General features: G+C 38.8%; 1 protein-coding gene across 4 annotated transcripts in view; it reads right to left on the bottom strand.

The window, feature by feature from the left end:
- Positions 1–17,273, bottom strand: part of MAP3K4 (mitogen-activated protein kinase kinase kinase 4) — a 109,203-nt gene that overhangs the window by 64,394 nt on the left and 27,536 nt on the right. For 3 of the 4 annotated variants that reach the window (XM_024747942.1, XM_024747944.1, XM_024747943.1), the window contains exons 2-3: positions 13,935–14,125; positions 727–2,090 (exon numbers count right to left, since the gene is read on the bottom strand). In XM_024747942.1, the coding sequence (XP_024603710.1) occupies positions 727–2,090; positions 13,935–14,125 (1,555 nt within the window). Of the gene's footprint in view, positions 1–726; positions 2,091–13,600; positions 13,659–13,934; positions 14,126–17,273 lie in introns of those variants that run through there. The other variant, XM_024747945.1, reaches the window with a different exon arrangement.

Below are 17,273 nucleotides of genomic sequence, written 5' to 3'. Positions count from 1 at the left end.
ACCAAGTCCGTACTATTTTCAAATCAACTCCTCTACTAGACATATTCCTCTCACAAAAATCTTCTCATGTCGAAACGTGTCTTTGGTAACAATACTTCCCTTAAACTTCCAGCAACTACACTAAACACCGTAACCTTACCAAATAGTGTATACTTTTCCCCTTTGATCATTCTTGGCCTTCTCTGTAATTCTTCTCTCTTTAAAATCCAGGGACCAAAACTGGACATGCAATTCAAAAGGAAGTAAGCTATTGCAAAGAATAGAGAAAGAACTACATCCATGACCTTGGATGCCATACTCATTTAAAAATATTTTAGCATCATGCTGACTTTTTACTGACTCATATTCAGCTTGTGGTCACCCATGATTATGGCTTTCTTCCCTCTTTATTTATACCGAGCCTGTCCTTCTCCATCCTATATTTAATCGTTGGATTTTTTTTCCCTCCACACATTTAATTCACTCAGTTTCATACAGTTTTCACAGATCCACTTTCCCTTTTATCACAATGCTTTATAGAAACGTTTAAATCCTCAATTTATAATTACCATTTATGCCTTAAAAATATCAAGATTATGAACACAACTTTGTAAATCCGCTATACTTCAATTAAAAAAAAATCGAGACCATGAGAGTACATGTTACATATAACACAACATACATTGTAATTTACAAGTAATAGCGGAACCAAGGACAAGATCATACTATTGCCTACTGGAAACCTACCTCCACTGGACGGTCACTCTTTACCAGTGCTATACGTGCCCTTTGCAAGGAACCATCCATCAGCTTGTGAAGTCTTAAAATTAACTTTCTTAACCCCATCTGCTTCAGTGCTTTGTCTACAAATGGTCTATAAATAGAAGTCAGACAATGTCTACTAAAGCCTGCTTCTGTGCTGCAGTCTGGTGTTCCCCAGCCAACAGAATCGTCCTCAGACTCAAGCCTCTCGAGCTTCTTAGTTACGCAATCCGGTGACTGGATGTTGAAACTGTTGTCAGTGGGCTGCCTGGTTTCTGGTACCCTTGGATCAGAGATTTGTTCTCCTTCACTCTCGTCCGTACTGCTTTCCAACTCTTTCAATTCTCCTTCTGTGTCCTCACCCTCATCTTCGGCCTCATTGCCTTTGGATGGTCGTGGGGAAGGGATTTCAAACACTGGCCAGCCAATGTCGGATAAATTCTTGATGCCCAAAACAGTGCCCATAATCCTTAATTTCTGATTTAAGTCTTTTGTGATGTTTAACCACAAACAGAGTGCCTGCACCCTGTCCTGGAAGTCTTTTGCAGCGTATTTTTCATAGTCCTTTTGAAGAGCCTGCAACGATGGATAAAGTGCCTCTATGTACTCCAGCAGCTCCATTATCCGTTTGACCTGCTCAAATGACACCCTCTGGCGTTGGAGGTGCTCATGATATGTTGGGTAACCCACAACCTTTGTCCCATGAGGGGCTCTGCACTGCCCTTCTACCAAAGTACCATTAAAACTAGCTCCATTTCTAACAAAGGCAAAGCTCCCGTAATTAACTTTGAAAGTAAGGATTTCATTGATAATATCTGGGATGGCTTGACGGGCTGTATATAAAAAGAGGTCCTGGTCGTTAATGGTCCGTCCTGCATGCCAGGCTTGTAGCTCTAACCAGATCAGTTCATTAGATCGGTTAAACCAGAAAGCAGACGTATTTTCCTGTCCTCTTTGCTCCCTGTCCTTCTTCTTTGAGACTGAGGTAAGCTTTAGTAGAAGTCGTAGAGTTTCAAAAAATTTTAAGCGATCTGCTGGACAGTCAGTCCTAGAAGTCTGGCGTGCAGTTCTGGCTATCGGCATGGGCACAGACACCGGAAGCTTAGCATTGCTGCAGCCAAGACTGAGGTAAGGCTTATTGAGATCCACATCCGGAATTGATTTTTTGGGCAAAGACCCACCCACTGGGTCCAACATGAACGAGCACTGCACGTTCTTCTTATGATCCGGCTCCGTCGTTCTAAGAGCTGCTCGGACCTTTTTCTCCTGCTTATAGCTGTATTCTTCCACATTCTCCACAGTTTTTCCAGTGTCTTTATGTGGAGGTTGGTTTGGTGCATTCATTTTTTCTATTAAAAAAATAAGCAGAACATTACGTTACTCTAAAATATAAAGTTACTCTCAATATTTCAATGACTGATATTCACATGTATTTATATTTTCAGACTGTTATTGAAGAAAATAATCATATCATATGCTGAAAATTAAGAGAACACACACACACACACAAAACATTTCTCTCTAAATCTTTACAAAGGTTTTACCCATTTTCCCTGTTACATAATACTTGCTATATTCTCTAATATTCTCCATTACTAACTTAAAACCATCTGCTTACCTCTCTACTACAAAGCGCAGTCATCCAGCTAGTCAAATCTTCACAAGTCATCACCTTAAACTTAAGAAGGGAGAAACAGTATGGCAGATCTGACAGAAACCTGATTTAGAGAACACATCCAAGTCCTGCCTTTGCCATGAACTGAAGTATCAACTTAGAGCAAATCAGTTCAGTTTTCTGGGTTACTTTTCTCATTCGTAAAATCAAGTAGATTGAGGAAAGACCACTTAAGGCACCTTAAGATTATTCTCATAAAACACTGAAAGACAGATAAGCAAAAATGTTTACCTTAATTTATTCTATTCCTTGGTTTCTTCTTTGCCACAAGCAGCTGAACAATAACATTTTAAATTTAACATTAAGAAAACTGAAGACGTGTAGCCTAATTTAGTATAATTTGCCTAGTTTATTATACTGGCACATAAAGTCATTCAAAATTAATGCAAAGGAAGTAAACATCACGCTTTCCCTTCACGTAACTGTAAAAGGTTCTATTAACTTAACTCCCAAGCTTCGAGATGAACACACATCTTCCTTCCTGTTTGGCATTTCTGACACTAGGAACCACCCTACCTCACTGAAACCCCTTCAGTCTCTTGCTTTCTACACACAGCACTCTCAGGGTTCTCTTCTACCTTCTGAGTCCCTCCTCTTCAAATTCTCTCCTGGGAACTTGGCTCACTCCATTAAAAAGTTAATGCTTCTCAAAGCCCTTCTCTTAGGTCTCTTCGGTCTCACCTTCGCTCTCCCTGGGTGACCTCCTTCACACCCACGTCATACGCTGATGATGCCCAAGCCTATAGCACTGTCCCCACGTCCCCTCTACACTCCAGGTATACTGTCTCATTGAATCTAGGACACACATGTTGTATTTTAACTTCTCTGAAATTATGGTGATATAAATAACTTTTAGGGATGTATTCACTAATTCATTTCATTTACATTTTCCTTTATATATATGCACAATAGTAATAAATGGTTTTAAAATCTATTATCTAAATATCAAGAAGTATAAAAGAGTTCTTTAAATAAAAATTTAAAATTCCAAGTGCAAGAACACACTGTGTCATCAATTATAAGCATTTTTTTCTTAGTATATAATATTATAGTATGCCTTTAGATTTGATGAAATAGAGTATATTTATACGGTTACAGACTAACATACCCAAAATCAATTCACCAAAGAAAATTTGTTTAAAACCAATGTATTTCCAAATCAATTTAAATTAAATTAGTTTTAAAATAAGGATTTTAAAACAAGTATTTCCAAGAGCACTTCCAACCTGATTTACATTATATTCAATTTCTTTTATGATCCATCAAAAAGGATTTTACTGTCTGTAAGGATTTGTGTTATATTTTAATATAAAACTATTATTACTATTATCTTTTAAATTAGCAATACTTTTTAAACAACAGAACTTTTATCTGTAGTTTTAATCTACTTTACTTCTAAATGTCTTAAAACGTTTTACACAGTCCATTCAGGAAATTTCTTCACTCAGAATGGCTATCACCAGAAACAGGACACATAACAAGTGTTGGCAAGGAGGTGGAGAGAAAGGAATCCTCATACACGCTGGTGGGAATGTAAATTGGTACAGCCACTATAGACGGTTTCTCAAAGAACTAAAAATAGAACTACCACTTGACCCAATAATTCCACTCCTGGATATACATATCCAAAAAAAACCCCAAAACACTAATTCAAAATGATACATGCACCCCGATATTCACAGCAGCATTATTTACAATTGCTGAGATACAGAATCAACCTCACTGTCCATCAACAGATAAATGGATAAAGAAGATGTAAAGAGTGTGTGTGTGTGTATGTGTGTGTGTGTATACATACATATCAATACATACAATGGAATACTACTCAGCCATAAAAAAAATGAAATTTCACCATTTGCAGTAACATGGATAGAGCTGGAGGGTATTATGCTAAGTGAAATAAGTCAGACAGAGAAAGACAAATACTGTGTGATATCACTTACGTGTGGAATCTAAAAAGGACAACAAACTAGTGAATATAACAAAAAAGAAGCAGACTCACAGATATAGAGAACTAATGGTTACCAGTGGGGAGAAGGAAGTGGGGAGGGACAAGATAGGGTTAGGGGATGAGATACTAATTACTAGGTGTAAAATAAATAAGCTAGGGCTTCCCTGGTGGTGCAGTGGTTGAGAGTCCACCTGCTGATGCAGGGGACACGGGCTCGTGCCCTGGTCCGGGAAGATCCCACGTGCCGCGGAGCGGCTGGGCCCGTGAGCCATGGCCGCTGGGCCTGCGCGTCCGGAGCCTGTGCTCCGCAACGGGTGAGGCCACAACAGTTAGGGGCCCGCGTACCGAAAAAAATAAAAAAATAAAATAAATAAGCTACAACAATATACTATACAACACAGGGAATATAGCCAATATTTTACAATAACTATAAATGAAATGTAACCTTTAAAAATTGTGAATCACTATGTCATACATCTGAAACTTATATAATATTGTACATAAATTATACCTCAATAAAAATTTTTAAAAATTTTTTTAAAAGTCGAATTTTTTAAAAAAGAAATTTTTCCACAGTTTTATTGTTTCTAGCTACAAATACTTATCAATCCTCATTTATAAAAAAGGTGTCCAGGCCAGCCCTTTGCCTCCTCTTTGCTGTTTTGTTTAACTGTGCTCTTTATACTTTTATTAATATAGCACATATATATCACTCATTTCTACTTAGTAAAGCAATGGTTATTTGAAAGCAAAGCTAACAAGTACTTCCAAATTTAACTCCATTATATTTTATGTTTCAAGATATCAAATCATACTATACTTTCTTACTATGAAACACAAAATGATATATACATGGTATCAGGGAGTAAGATTGGAGATAAAGATAATGAGTTTGTTTTGTAATATATTGAATTGGAGGTGCCTATGGGACATTCATGTAGAGATGTCTGTGGGTAACTAATATATGAGTCTTGAGCTCAGGAGAGAAATCCAGAGATATCAATTTGGAAATTATCAGTATATACAGATGTTGTTTAATACCAGGAGAGTACACAAGAATATCCAAGAAAAGTGTGCAGAAGAGAGGCAATGCAGGCCTAGGAAAGAATGCTATATTAACTAATACGTGCATCCACGTGGTTCTGAGTCAGAGAAATCAAAACTTATGTAACAAAAAACTATTGTGTTAGCTTAGGGTTTAGGATTCTAAGAAGACTTTACAAAATGAATGTAGGGTAGCATTAGTGACCAAGGCCAAAGAACGTCTGCATATAATTTATAACTTAAAAGTGAGTGAACAGTGAAAAAGTATTACTTGCCTTATATGAATTATAAATGTTCTTCTAACCCATGATTTAAAGGTCCTAAGGGAAACAAAGGGTGAACTGAGAGTAGCTGGGATGACCTGAACAACACAGAAGACAGAGCTACGAACTTTAAGTCCAAATCGATGCTAAATTTACCACACAGCTAATAGTCAAAGCATGAAAATATCAAGAGATGAAGCTTCTGAGCCTTGATCTTTATTCCAACATTTAAAAGGACTTAAGGGGGGAAATGCCACAATCCCACTTTTCTGTATAAACAGAATCCAATTTTAGCAAGCTTAGAAACCTAATTTTTGTAGATGACACACAAATATTGTGAAGCCTATGTTACAGCATAAAAAATGGTATATTACACAATTTTCTGAAATTCTGTATTCAAAATTTTGGTTCAGTCTTTGGACCTACAATGTGTGTAAAGGAAAGCAAATGGGGAAAGGAGGAAGACGGGACAAAGAAGCTATTTTTTTTTTTCCAAAACAAAAAACCAAGTTGGTTTTTAAAAAAACACACAAATGGAAATAGGTACATCATTAAAATGACATAATTTAAATTTAAAATAGACTTAAGCCCCAGTCTAGCTACTGTGCAAAAAGAAAATAGCAATCTTGTTTGTTTAGTTTTCTGTTAATACTAAATCCCTCTGCAATGAACAGAAAGTCAAATACAGAGTGTCTGTAAAGGAGAGTGGATCAAAAGTATATAGAATGTTTTATACAAGTTCTAATTACGGTACTACAAAACTAGTTCATAATGACTTAAGACTAATGAACATCTGAGCTCTCAAGTGGCTATAAATTAAGTGGTACGACTTTGTAGTACTGTTAAAACAAACCTTCCAAGAAGTTACTGTTTCCTTTGGCCAATCACCAATAACTCCTGCCAAATCAGAGAAACATGAAAGGAAAAGAACAAAAAAATGTATAATGAAACTGAACGCAAACAAATGACAAGCAATATGGTTCACTTGTTTAAACAGATATAAGACAGTCAACTGACTTCCCCACAATTCACACCTAGAAACAGCTCTTTAGAATATGTATAAAATGTATTTTTTATCAAGTCCTCGCAATTCTTACGTTCTTCCATACATGTATGTCAAATTCAAAACACTGGCCCTCCTCGATCTCTCAAATGAGAAAGCAGAAACAGGTATCTGTGCTTTACTTTAAATGTGAGATGATCTTTAGAGCGGTGATGTGCCAGGCTATCAATGTCAACAATCTGAAGGGACTTAGAGATCTTCTAATTCAAGGTTCTCAAACTTTAGTAAACATTGAGAATCACTCAGATTCTTGCTACAATGCAGATTCCTGGGCCCACTCCCAGTGTCTCGGATTTAACCTGGCTAGAATGACACCACATTTGGGAAAACCCTGCTCTATTCAAACACTGCTTTACCCATTTATGAGGTAAGGGCCTACAGAAATTGTCGTCATGTTTACAACAACACTGTGATGGAGATTCCTGCAGAACATGGATGGCCAGACAGATGAGACATGTCGGGACAGGGATCCTAACCCATGTTTGTGCCATCAACCACCTTTACGCCTGTCAAGCTGCTCACAGGGCAGGGCTGTCTGACTAAGGAAAGGTTAAGATGCTGAGTGCCATGAAAGACAGATTACAGTGGGCTAACTGATATGCGGAAGCTTTAAATAAGACCGGGTACTTGACTGATTGCCTTGAAGAATGGATTCATCTTAAATAAGGGTAGCAAGGAAGGCAAGAGAATAAACATACAAAAAGACACAAAAGCAGAAAAGAAGAGAGCCTGGCTGGAATAGTGAGTCTACATGTAGATGGGTAGACTGGAAATATAAATCAGAACCTTGAAAGTCAGGCTGAGTTTGGATTAAAGAGCTGAAATATAGATTTAAGTCCACTCTAGTTCACAAAGAACATTTCTCTTACTATATAGATTGAATCTGATTTATAATCATTTTACCAGATCAATTTTATAGCAGTATTATATTAAAAAAAATAAAACTTGCTAATCTCACTATGTTAGCAAAAAATCACACACATTTACATACACACACACACACACACACACACACCTTGAGATATTTACTAATGATAGGGAGATTAATGTGTACATGTATATGCATACGTGTGTGTATATGCACACATGTATATGCCAGACTACAGATTACTATCTCTGTAAACTGGCTCTTACAGTATTACATTACTCCTGCAAAATGGGGCTGATAACGATTACGAGGCCGATTCACCCTGAAAAGGGCTTTGGCCTGGGTGTCTTCATTCTTATTTAACCTACTTAAAACTATGAGATGAACTGGATTTACTTCCTTCTACTAATTAAAAAGAACAAAAATTTAAGGATAAGATAGTTTGTCTCTCCTTAAACCAGCCTTAAGGAGAAACAGCTACACATGGGTAGCTACACATTATGGTCCAAAATTTATCAAAATCTTAATTGCTGTAGTTTGGTAGTTATTTACAATTATCCAAAAAATATGATCTGAAGGAACACCACAGTTAAATTCTGTTACTCATCAAAGTATGAAATCAAGCCCGGTCAGTGAGTTAATTCAAGAGCTGAAATGGTAGGTTACATCTGTCAGGATGTCACATAGCTGGTATTTTTTAGGTAATAAAGAGCTAACCATCTTTACCTAGATATCATAACACTGTTATATATTTAATATTTAGCACAGCTTCTAAAAGCAGAAGTTAATATTTTGAAAACAAAAATATCTTTAACATTTCCAGGGAAACAAAATCAGGAAAATGCAAAAGTCAAACAAAATAATTTTAAACACATCTAAAGTCCATCACTACAAAGAAATAAAACATTGTGGGCAGTGGTGACCTCACCTTTGTCCTACATCCCTAGGCCCCCTCCTCATGCCTCCCCTATCTCAGACAACCACTACGATACATATTGTTTTGAACTTTCCTGTCTGTGGTTACCCACTTGCGTATTATGAAAGGAAATCACAATGAGTGACACGAGTCTTTCTGCAGAACTTCTTGTGTTTATTTGCAGGAACTTCTCTAAAGTCTACTCCCAAAAGTGCATTTGCTTGGGTCAAGCTCAGTCTGAGTGTATTAACAAATTACTTCCACACAGGGATTGAGACAATTTACACTCACACCAGCCTTGTAAGAAAGCTGCCATCTCCTCATATCTTTGCTAGTATTTGATAATGCTCATCAGGGTGCAGTAAGTATTAGAAAGAAAACCACAGGCCCCAAATGGTGTCAGTCGCATGCTAAAAGCCCATGATGGCAAACCTATATTTTATACGTCACTTCACTGCAGTTTCAACCTCTCCCAGAAATGTAGTTTTAATTGAACAGTCTAGAATTTTCTGGTCAATACCAATAAAGTAACCCATCAAGTAGGCTCTCTACAAGCCCCCAGAGGAAGAGGGAATCTGCATGATAAAACCTCTGTCATCCCTCCCCACCCCCATAAAAAAAGATGTCTGGTCAAAAAATAATCCTTTCTTTTTTTTTGCTAATAGCTCCCTTACTCCACCCTTCTTCCTATAAAACCCCTTCCATTTTTGCACAATCACACAGAGCACCCTTCTAGGTGCTAGATGTAATGCTGCCTGATTCATAATAAAGCCAATCAAATCTTCACATTTACTTGGCTGAATTTTGCTTTTTAACATAAGGAATATATTTGGGTTTTGTCCAGGTTCCTGACACAGAGCTCCTAAAACCCTTGTAACTTTCTGATAGAAGTGTCTTTTTTATTCATAAGGAGCCCCTATCAATCACACTTCAATTTACACTAATGGGGCGACTTAAGCGATAAACATAAGTGTGTCCCTGAGTTCTGTGAGCAGTTCTTTCATGGGAGCCCTCAATTTATTACCAGTTGGTCAGAAGGTCGCCTGGTACTAAATTTCCAATTATAAAATATAAGCCTATGACAACAGTAGTTGGTTATTTTGAGCCTAGGATAATAAGAATATTTAAAGAATCATATCCATATAATAGCTCATGACAATGGCTACCATCACTAAAGACAACAGTGTTAGTGGTTACTCTACCCACAGAACCGTGAGCACAAAAAAATGGACGCTTTCATAACACTAAGCTTTGGGTGGCTGTCACACAGCAAAAGATAAGCAGAAAAATGAAAATATTATCGGTGATGTTAATTAAAAAGATGAGCTCAACTTTCACTGCAGTTCTAAAGTGACTCGTATGATTCAGACAGCCTTTGCTTGTTGCAGAGAGAAAGAAATAATGTGTCAGTTCATATTTCCTTGGAAAGCTTTTTAAATAAATCTGGCCAATCTAATTTTAAAAATCTCTTGAAAATACTGAGAGACCAATACACTATTATGATTGACAAATGAGTTTGAAATACTGGTCTCCCTGACTCAGCCTTCAGGCCATAGCACAAATGTCACTTGTTCCAGCAGTCTTCCCAAGCCCAGGTCTGCTCAATCCCCTCCTGTGGGCACCCACAGAAGCCCCCCTCTCTCCCCTCCACCCCAGCTCTACCACACAAGACGGGACTGCCTGCTCATCTCTGTGGTTCCTACTGGAGACGAGCAAGGGCTTATCGATCATCTAACGCAATACCCGCCTATGGAGTCACTGAAGTTGCGAGTCAAGGGAAAGAATGAAGGAGAAATAAGGGAGGAATGGAAGGGAGGAAGGAAAAAGGGGATGCGAAGAGGAGGCAGAAGAAAGGAAAGAGAGGTAAAGGCAAAAGGAAAGGGAGGGAGGTGAGGAAAGAAAGACCCAGAGAAAAAGTAACTATGACGGCAACATACAGAGTGAGAAGAAGAAAGGGGGCTAGGAAGAGCTACAAGAAACGGATAAGCCAGACAGGACTGACCCAGGCTGCAGTCCCAACTCCATACCTTGGTAACTATGTGACTCAAGACTCAGTGTCCTGAAAGGAGGGGCACCAATTAATAAGGGTACAGTCAATGATATAATTATTTAATTCTACTTTGAAATTTAAGGCAAGTAGTGAGAAAGAACTCTTTAGCTCACAATAATAATGACAGCTAGCAGTTACTGAACATAAAACCCTCACAACACCGTAAGGCAGATTACCTCACAGATAAAGAAGATGAGACACGGAGGCGGCACATACAGAAGGTGGTAGAACCAGGATGGGAATCCAGGCAATCCGGCAACCAAGTGTGTGCTCCGGTCCACCGTGCTCTGCTGCCGCAGCCGGCGAGTTCTCAAGTACTGTTTGTTCTATCAGCTCAACACAAACACGCCATCACCAAAACAGTAACATGACCCACTGCCCAACACGGTTGCTTCATTTCCATCGTTTTTTGGTGTTCATGAACAAGAATGTTGACAAAAACAGTTCACCAGACAGCAAACACACTGCTTTCTAGTATATGCGTGACTGGGACAGTTAAAACTACAAGCCCTAGAAACTCTCTGTGTCATGTCTTCAACCATAAATTGAATAATAATATATAGAACCTACATCTCATTGGGCTATTACTATATTTAAAAGACAACTCTTTTGACGAGCTCAGCATAGCGCTTCGGTAAGCACTCAAGAACTGTGAGTGATAACCGGGCAAATGTTGCTACAAATGATTCGGCAGCCATTAAAATGAACAGCACAGGTTATTCTACGGCACAGAAAGTTCATGAATCATTAAAATGAAAAAGAAAGTTCAGGAATCATTAAAATGAAAATTCATTAAAATGAAAAATAGTATGATATCATATCACAACACAAATATATGCAAGTGAAGAGACTACAAGGCAAAGATGGTAAAAGCTGTTATTTCTGCATATTGGGTTTATGGGTATTTTTCTTTCTTTTTGTCAGTATTTTCTAAACTCCCTACGACAAACATGTAATCTTTTGCAATAAGAAAAAACATAAGTTGTTAAGAACTTTGGTGCCCTAGGTCTGCTGATAGATAGCTACAAATCCAAAGGTTTACGAGCACTCTTTCTTCACCTGCAAAATGGCAGGAATTAACGTGGTCTCTGAGACCCCTTCCAGATCTAAAATTCTGTAATTTTATGAAATAAACAACTGAAAGAAGTTGAGGAGGAAAAGAAACAACCTTCCCTCTTCCTTCTACTTCTGACACAGCCCAGAAGGACAGCAGAGCTCAACAAGTATCCAGTGACGGGTTTTCTGACTGATTACTAAAGACGTACAGCCATGTCAAGTACCACATTCAGAGAAGCTTAACCCCTGCTGCTTGCACTGGGAAAAAAGTCCAAACTGAGGACCAGGAGAACTAGTTCTAAAATTAGTCCTGGGAGTTCCCGGTGGTCCAGTGAATAGGACTCTGCGTTCTCACTGCCGAGGGCCCAGGTTCAATCCCTGGTCAGGGAAGTAAGATCCCACAAGCTGTGTGGCATGGCCAAAAAATAAAAATAAAAATAGTACCTAAAATTAGTCCTGCCACTATCTCAAGCCTTCTGGCCTTAAGAAGTTGCTTTAAAACCCTGGGCCTCACTTTCTCAATCTATAAAATGAGGGGACTGTGTTCTCAACTCTGGTTCTAAAATAGTATGAACAAGTGAAGACAAAGCAGGTATCCTATTGGCATCATCGCATTTCACCACCACGAAGCAAATATGTATTAACTAATATTGGTTCAGTAGATGCTGCTTCAAAAGGAACTACTGTAGGCATTTGAGAAATTTCTTTGAGAAAATGGAAAAGGATTGATTTTAAAGATAATATATTGCAATGGAAAGCTATTACTTTCCAACGGGGGTAAATACAGACCATAGGTTAACATCCTACTACAAATACAGTTTTAAAAGAAAGTAGGGCTTCCCTGGTGGCGCAGTGGTTGAGGGTCCACCTGTCGATGCAGGGGACACGGGTCCGTGCCCCGGTCCAGGAAGATCCCACATGCCGCGGAGCGGCTGGGCCCGTGAGCTATGGCAGCTGAGCCTGCGCGTCCGGAGCCTGTGCTCCGCAATGGGAGAGGCCACAACAGTGAGAGGCCCGCGTACCGCAAAAAAATAAATAAATAAAAGAAAGTAAAAAAAAATCACCTTCCCTGTGGGAAAGAAAGATTATTTATTACTTAGGAATTCCTCCTTGGATAAGACTTCACTCAAGCAAATAAGTACAATAAAGTCCATTTCTCTTACCCTTCTTCTTTCTTGAGGAAGGGCTATGATAGGGACACAGAATGAACTTGCTGACATTAACCATGAGAGATCAATGTGTGGAAGGAATGTGTGGGAAAGGGAAAGAGAGGAAGAAAATGAGCTAAAGAAGGGGAGAGATGGAAATGAGTCTCTTTTCAGTAGGAAGAACATGTGATAAGGGGAAGTTTCTCAGAGGAGATAAAGAATGATATCCCTATCTTGCACGGTAATAGGTAGATGAATTCTAGGAAACGACACGGTAATAGGTAGATGAATTCTAGGAAACGACGAGATCAGTTTCAGGACAAGTGGTTTGCTGAAATTAACAGAGAAATTCTAAAACCGTAAGGCTTCAGTGACCTGAGGTTCCATGCCAGAAAGCAGGTACAAGGAAGCAGGTCAGCATGATTCAGTTCCTCTGCCTCAGAACAGAACAGCTGTGACGCGCTCAGACGAAGGAAGAAATGAAAACAGAGAACAGTCTCAGGAGCAGGAACAGCTTCTAGGAGCAGCACACTGTCTGGGCTTTGGGATTCCAAACAGAAGGAAAAGTAAAACACAGATTCTGTGCGTGATTATAAGGTGGGATACCATCCAGGCCCTGTGCTTAGCGGGAACGAGGGCCCTGTACATGAGGGCAGCATCACGGTCACCGGCAGAGCACAGGTCTCAGGCCGCCTAGGGAATCCTGGGGAAGAAAGCCTGGCCCTGCCTCTCCCAAAGTGCCCAATACATCATGTCAGGAAGACAGAATCTAGAAGTTTCAGCCTAAGAGATTCAAAGAATAAAAGAAGGCCACCTATCCCGTACACCAGCAGCCATCCTGGACAGGCACGCTGATTCATCCACGTTTGTCCTCTTCCACGTCCTAAAAGGAATGCAAAGGCCTCACACACTGACTTTAACAATTACTCAGGACAAACCTTTCTATCTCTGGAGAATTATTTTCTCTTTTATTGCTAATGGTGATAATTCAAATATTTAAAAATAAAACTTTAAGGCAGCATAAAATCAAATTTAAAATAAGAGGAATAACTAACATTATTGTAGAAAAAGCATCTATCAATAGTTACATGTTACATAAAGATTACATACCAACCATGCCACGCCCCCTCAAATATATCGTTTTACGCGCAAGACTTACCTTTCACATTAGCTCGACTGGTGGGCCTCCCTACATTATTCCTCTGGTGTTTGGTTGACAGACGCTTCCTCTGCCGAGGCGTGCTGGGGGGAGAGGGACCATAAAGGTTCTCTGTATTTGTTTCATCTGAAAAGTCCTCAGGATCAGACTCAGAATTCTTACAAGCTGAATCTCCCAATGCGCACTCTTGTCTATGGACAACAAGCAGAGAAAACATTCAGGAATGTATGAAGGGAATTCAAATTTCAATTACTTAAAATTTCTTTTAAAAACTCTCCATAACACTTCTCTGTGGATATGTCTCTTCCTCAGCCTTGTAATCTTTCTCCTCTATCTGTACTTGTAGAAACTCATGAAGAGAATATTAACGACTGTGTTCCTGCTCTCACCACGAATAAAGAAAACTGACGTGCAGTTCCTGTTGTTTAGAGAATTCTTTCTAACATAAATGAAGTTTAAAACTAAAAACTTAAGGATCAGGGGAAAAAGAGCAAAGGACTAGAAGATACAAATCAACAGAACTAAGCATCACTTACGTGATGGTTAGTGACAAGCTTAACTGCTGAGTGGGCAACTCTTGCCCTGACGTCAGAGTCCCACTGCTTTCGCTTTGTGAAGCACACAGAACAGAAAGCATGACCTGAGCAGCAAAGCAGAGAGCACTGATGACATGTGGTAGGTCAGGGTTTCTGTGTTCTCTGATAAACACTACAGAGCAGCACTCAGGTTAGGGAAGTTGAAAACTTCCCTAATATGGGAAAGGAAATAGTCAATCAAGTCCAGGAAGCACAGAGAGTCCCATACAGGATAAATCCAAGGAGAAACACGACAAGACACATATTAATCAAACTATCAAACATTAAATTCAAAGAAAAAATGTTAGAAGCAGCAAGGGAAAAGTAACAAATAACATGCAAGGGAATCCCCATAAGGTTAACAGCTGATCTTTCAGCAGAAACTCTGCAAGCCAGAAGCGAGTGGCAGGACATTATTTAAAGTGATGAAAGGGAAAAACCTACAACCAAGATTACTCTACCCAGGAAGAATCTCATTCAGATTCGACGGAGAAATTAAAACATTTACAGACAAGCAAAAGCTAAGAAAATTCAGCACCACCAAACCAGCTTTACAACAAATGCTAAAGGAACTTCTCTAGGCAGGAAGCACAAGAGAAGGAAAAGACCTACAATAAGAAACCCAAAACAATTAAGAAAATGGTAATAGGAACATACATATTGATAACTACCTTAAATGTAAATGGATTAAATGCTCCAACCTGAAGACACAGACTGGCTGAATGGATAAAACAACAAGACCCGTATATATGCTGTCTACAAGAGACACACTTCAGTCCTAGAGACACATACAGAGAGAAAGTGAGGAGATGGAAAAAGATATTCCATGCAAATGGAAATCAAAAGAAAGCTGGAGTAGCAATTCTCATATCACACAAAATAGACTTTAAAATAAAGACTGTTACAAGAGACAAAGAAGGACGCTACATAATGATCAATCCAAGAAGATATAACAATTGTAAATATTTATACACCCAACATAGGAGCACCTCAATACATAAGGCAAATGCTAACAGCCATTAAAGGGGAAATCGACACAATCATAGCAGGGGACTTTAACACCCCACTTTCTCCAATGGACAGATCATCCAAAATGAAAATAAATAAGGAAACACAAGCTTTAAATGATACATTAAACAAGATGGACTTAACTGATATTTTTAGGACTTTCCACCCAAAAACAACAGAATACACTTTCTTCTCAAGTGCTCATGGAACATTCTCCAGGATAGATCATATCTTGGGTCACAAATCAAGCCTTGGTAAATTTAAGAAAACTAAAATCATATCAAGTATCTTTTTGGACCACAACACTATGAGACTAGATATCAATTATAGGAAAAAATCTGTAAAAAATACAAACACGGACTTCCCTGGTGGTCCAGTGGCTAAGACTCTGTGCTCCCAACGCAGGGGGCCCGGGTTCAATCCCTGTTCCGGGAACTAGATCCCACATGTCTCAACTAAGACCCGGTGCAGCCAAAAAAAAAAAAAAAAAAAAAAAAAAAATACAAACACATGGAAGCTAAACAATAAACTACTAAATAACCAAGAGATAGCTGAAGAAATCAAAGAGGAACTCAAAAAATACCCAGAAAAAAATGACAATGAAAACACAACGACCCAAAACCTATGGGATACAGCAAAAGCAGTTCTAAGAGGGAAGTTTACAGCAATACAATCCTACCTCAAGAAACAGGAAACAATGCAAATAAACAACCTAACTTTATACCTAAAGCAAGTAGAGAAAGAAGAACAAAAAAACCCCAAAGTTAGCAGAAGGAAAGAAATCACAAAGATCAGATCAGAAACAAATGAAAAAGAAATGAAGGAAATGATAGCAAAGATCAATAAAACTAAAAGCTGGTTCTTTGAGAAGATAAACAAAATTGATAAACCTTTAGCCAGACTCATCAAGAGGGAGAAGACTCAAGTCAATAGAATTAGAAATGAAAAAGGAGAAGTAACAACTGACACTGAAGAAATACAAATGCTCATAAGAGATCACTACAACCAGCTATATACCAATAAAATGGACAACCTGGAAGAAATGGACAAATTCTTATAAAAGCACAACCTTCCAAGAGTGAACCGGGAAGAAATAGAAAATATAAACAGACCAATCACAAGCAATGAAATTGAAACTCTGATTTAAAATCTTCCAACAGGGCTTCCCTGGTGGCACAGTGGTTGAGAGTCTGCCTGCCGGTGCAGGGGACATGGGTTCATGCCCCGGTCCGGGAAGATCCCACATGCCACAGAGCAGCTGGGCCCATGAGCCATGGCCGCTGAGCCTGCGTATCCGGAGTGTGTGCTCCACAACGGGAGAGGCCACAACAGTGAGAAGCCCGCATACCACAAAACAAAACAAAAAAACCTTCCAACAAACAAAAGCCCAGGACCAGACGGCTTCACAGGTGAATTCTATCAAACATTTAAAGAAGAACTCACACCCATCTGGAGGCAAGAATATACAACAGAGAAAAGACAGCCTCTTCAATAAGTGATGCTGGGAAAACTGGACAGCTACATGTAAAAGAATGAAATTAGAACGTTCCTTAACACCACACACAAAAATAAACCCAAAATGCATTAAAGACCGAAATGTAAGGCCAGACACTATAAAACTCTTAAGAACATTCCATGACATAAATCACAGCAATATCTTTTTGACCCACCTCCTATAGAAATGGAAATAAAAACAAAAATAAACAAATGGGACCTAATGAAACTTAAAAGCTTTTGCACAGCAAAGGAAAGCATA

Source organism: Neophocaena asiaeorientalis, unplaced genomic scaffold (assembly GCF_003031525.2).
Source record: "Neophocaena asiaeorientalis asiaeorientalis breed wild unplaced genomic scaffold, Neophocaena_asiaeorientalis_V1.1 scaffold123, whole genome shotgun sequence".
Lineage (NCBI taxonomy): Eukaryota > Metazoa > Chordata > Mammalia > Artiodactyla > Phocoenidae > Neophocaena > Neophocaena asiaeorientalis.
This window is presented reverse-complemented; position numbering and strand designations above follow the sequence as displayed.